The 3,607-nt window shown below is 53.5% G+C and overlaps 1 protein-coding gene and 1 pseudogene across 1 annotated transcript in view; both read right to left on the bottom strand.

Moving 5' to 3' along the window:
• LOC102377460 overlaps positions 1–3,429 on the bottom strand; it is a 41,436-nt pseudogene extending 38,007 nt beyond the window's left edge.
• A 22-nt stretch (positions 3,430–3,451) lies between these two features.
• Positions 3,452–3,607, bottom strand: part of LOC112548326 — a 4,070-nt gene continuing 3,914 nt past the window's right edge. The window contains exon 3 of the mRNA XM_025193712.1: positions 3,452–3,581. Within this exon, the coding sequence (XP_025049497.1) occupies positions 3,452–3,581 (130 nt within the window). The remainder of the gene's footprint in view (positions 3,582–3,607) is intronic.

Here is a 3,607-nt window from a genome sequence, read left to right as displayed (position 1 = left end):
CCTGAACCTGTTCAGCCTTCACAAGAGAAGGCTGAGGGGGGATCTGGTGACCGTCTATAAACTCACTAGGGGGGACCAGAAGGGTTTGGGGCAGACCCCCTTCCCCCTAGCGCCCCCCAGGGTAACAAAGAATAATGGCCACAAATTGTTAGAGAGTAGGTTTAGATTAGACATCTGTAGGAACTACTTCACAGTCAGGGCGGCTAGGATCTAGAACCAACTTCCAAGGGAAGTGGTGATGGCTTCTACCCTGGGGGTCTTAAAGAGGAGGCTTGATGTCTACCTGGCTGGGGTCATTTGAGCCCAGTTCTCTCTCCTGCCCAGGGCAGGGGGTTGGACTTGATGATCTACAAGGTCCCTTCTGACCCGACTTCTATGAATCTATGAATGCTGATTGATACTGGAGCCTTGGTCAACATTTTGTGGAGTGGAGTAGGGTGGAGGGGACAGCCACAACTCACCTGGTGGTGGTTCCTTTGACCTTGAGATTTCTCCATAGTCCTTATCATCACAGACCCAGAGCTTCACCTGTCCTTGCTTGATGCGGCAGATTAAGTCAGGTGTCGGACCTTGATATCCTGTTTGGGCAGTGATTAAAGCATGTTTGTGACTCGATGCATAATAACCAACTGAGATTTGGGGAATGGATCCAATGAACTCATGGGTAATATTAAGGACTTCAAGGACACAGGAGGATGGTCACTGCTGTTAGTGCTAGAAAAAAGGATTTACACATGGTCTCCAGTAGGTATTTCATGCCTGAAAGGTATATTTTGGGAAGTGACTGCAAAGAGAATGACCCAAACAACACTTGCATGTGAACACGTGAAAATGAACATGTGACGGGGCCATCTCTGGGACAGTCACTTACGGCAGCCAGCCCACCGGTCTAGGGCACTCCACCCACCTAACTCACTTGCCATGCCTTGGTTGTAATTAAAGAGAAGCTGTCCCTAGGCAGGAGGTGAGTAAAATGTTAGTGTAGCCAGAAATCAAGAGGATTGCCAACATAAGTGATAACAAGTAGGTTTTTACACTGGGCAAATATCATCTGACATTGCCTATATAATGACACAAAAGTCTAAAAAGCTCAAGATGGTCTGTGCTGAGCTAAAAAAAGCATTTCAGCCTTTTTTTAAGGTAATCCTTTGGGGGAAATGGAGGGAAAAGAAAAGCACAAAACAAGCCAATGGACCTAGTAAAAGGTAAGTACCTCAAGCCTGAACACAAGCCAAAACGAGCCCCTGTAGTAGGAGCTTCTGGAATCGACAACTGGTTTTAACTGGGCCCTGCACCAAGCCCACTCCACTTTATCACAGTGATGGGCATGAGAGATGCAGGGAGATTTTAGGAGGAGGAGGACAAGAAAACTTTTGAGAATGGCAGGGTGAGCTTGAGAGCACAGGTCTCAAAGTAAATACAGCAAAGCCAGAGTCTGTGGTCAAAGGACAAGAAGATGATAGGGAGGAACGTGGACAGGAACGTCTAGCGACTCCGGGTTACAAGTATCCGGGTCCCATCACGTGTACGTAGGTCACTAGAGAAGGAGCTGAGGAAATGCAAGTTCCAGGTGTTGCAGCAGCAGAGACTGATAAGACTGCCATTAACTTCTGTGGGGTCGTATCCAGAGGAGGAGACAGGGGATTTAGACAGCACTGAGCTGAGCACGCTCAGATTGCTAAATGCTAGTGGACAGGACACACTAGGCAAGAGAGGGAGGAATCAGCATAACTACCCAAGGAACAGCTGTTAGTGCATTTGTAGGCGCAATGAATTGCAGATGATATGATCATGGTGAGAAGGCAAAGGGAAATCATGTTATCAAAGGGGAAGACTTTAGTGAAGGCAGCTGGATCAAATGAAGAAGGAACATATACACGTATGAAACATGAGAGAGGTGTGATCACGGACACAGCAATGAGGAAGAAGGGGATTTAAGCCACCGGCCAAAAGTTAATGAGCATGAGACCATTAAAACCAGGGAGAAGACAACACCACTTCAGCGCTCACATGGCTGCAGGGAGAGGCAAGAACCAGAGCTTTACCCAGGGAAACAAGGGCTTGGTGGTTCCTCAGCATCTGCTCCCGGTAAAGCCCCTTGTCTTCCTCTTCCAGCAGCTCCCACTCCTCCCGTGTGAAATACACTGCCACGTCCTCAAACACCTCCCGGAGCTGCAGGCACAAGCGTTCCAGCATCAGTGTCTCCTGCCCCCAGCCCCCACGGCCCTGTCTGCACTCACACTGTCAGCACTAACTCTTCCCAAGCCTAGCCATGACCGGCAGGGGTACAACATTCCCACTATTCACCTTTCACCTGACACATGATATGGAGGGATCCTGGTCTTTCTGTTTAAAAATTGCAAATTTTCTCATTTAAAAAACATTAGCTACCAACCCATACCCACCCTCCACCCCTACTGGTGCCCCACACTCCCCCACACAGCCCCTTGGCCCTGCTGGTGCCCCTCACTCCCCATGCACAGCCCTGCCCCCCCTGCTGGTACCCTCAGTCCCCATCCACAGCCCTTTGCCCAGCCCAGCTCAGCCCTGCCAGAGGGAGCCCCCAGCTGCCAGGGCTACGGGGCCAGGGACCAGGTCCACAGCACCCTGTCTGCTCAGCAACTGCCCGTGGGAGGTGCTGGCTACTGCAGCACAGCACACTGTGGGGTGGGCAAGGGCTGCCAGCTGTGGGCTCAGGCTCCCCGCTCTGCTGCCCGCCTCCTGAGGCCTCCATGGCAGGGAGCAGGACGCGGCGTGGCAGGACAGAGCAGGGTGGGACAGCTTGGTGGTGGTGCCACGAGCCGAGTGCCACCATGGCGAGGCGCCCTTGCCCACAGCGGGGGGGTTGTGGCGCAGACTTGTGCTTCCCGCTGCTGCTGTGTGGGCAGGGGGTGACTCACCATGGCGGTGCTTGGATCGCAGCAGCAGCATCGAGCTTCCCTGCCTGGCCCCACTGAGTCCTCGCCAGCCAGGACACACCATTAATGACCCCCACCCCCACCTGGCAAAGGAGGGCCAATTCAGTGTCCTATGGGGCACGGACATGTCCTGGCTACCACGCAGCCCCCCAACCTCAAACAGCCTCTCTCAAGCAACAGGCTACCTAACTCCCATTCTCACCAAGACACCAGGCCTTGCAACGGAGCCTGATACAAACACTGCTCCCTCCTCGATGCACACCACATCGTCACTGAGCCAGAGAACATGGATTGTGGCATCTGAGGGTCAATCACCTTGGGGGGCTCCTGTTTGCGGACATGAGGTGGCTCATCCTCAGGCCCTTGGGTTTTTTTCTCTCTTGCCTTCACAGCAGGCCTGTCCTCATGATGAGCCTTTGGCTGCTGCATCTGGAAATTGGCACACTCCAGCATGGCCCCCGGGGGCTGCATCTTGTCTGAGGACACCTCCTTGATTTTCACTCGCACTGTGACCTGGGGACGAGATCAATGTGTCACTGGGGAGCCGGGATCTGGGGGGGAACATCCCCCGACACGTGGAGGTGCAGATGGCACCAAACAAAGGCTCTCACCTGGAGCTTCTCGTCCTCCGCCTGCCCCAGCTGAAACCCCTCGGCCAGGGCCACCGCCTGGCCGCAGGTCGCCATGTG

Source organism: Alligator sinensis, unplaced genomic scaffold (assembly GCF_000455745.1).
Source record: "Alligator sinensis unplaced genomic scaffold, ASM45574v1 scaffold948_1, whole genome shotgun sequence".
Taxonomy (NCBI): domain Eukaryota; kingdom Metazoa; phylum Chordata; order Crocodylia; family Alligatoridae; genus Alligator; species Alligator sinensis.
This window is presented reverse-complemented; position numbering and strand designations above follow the sequence as displayed.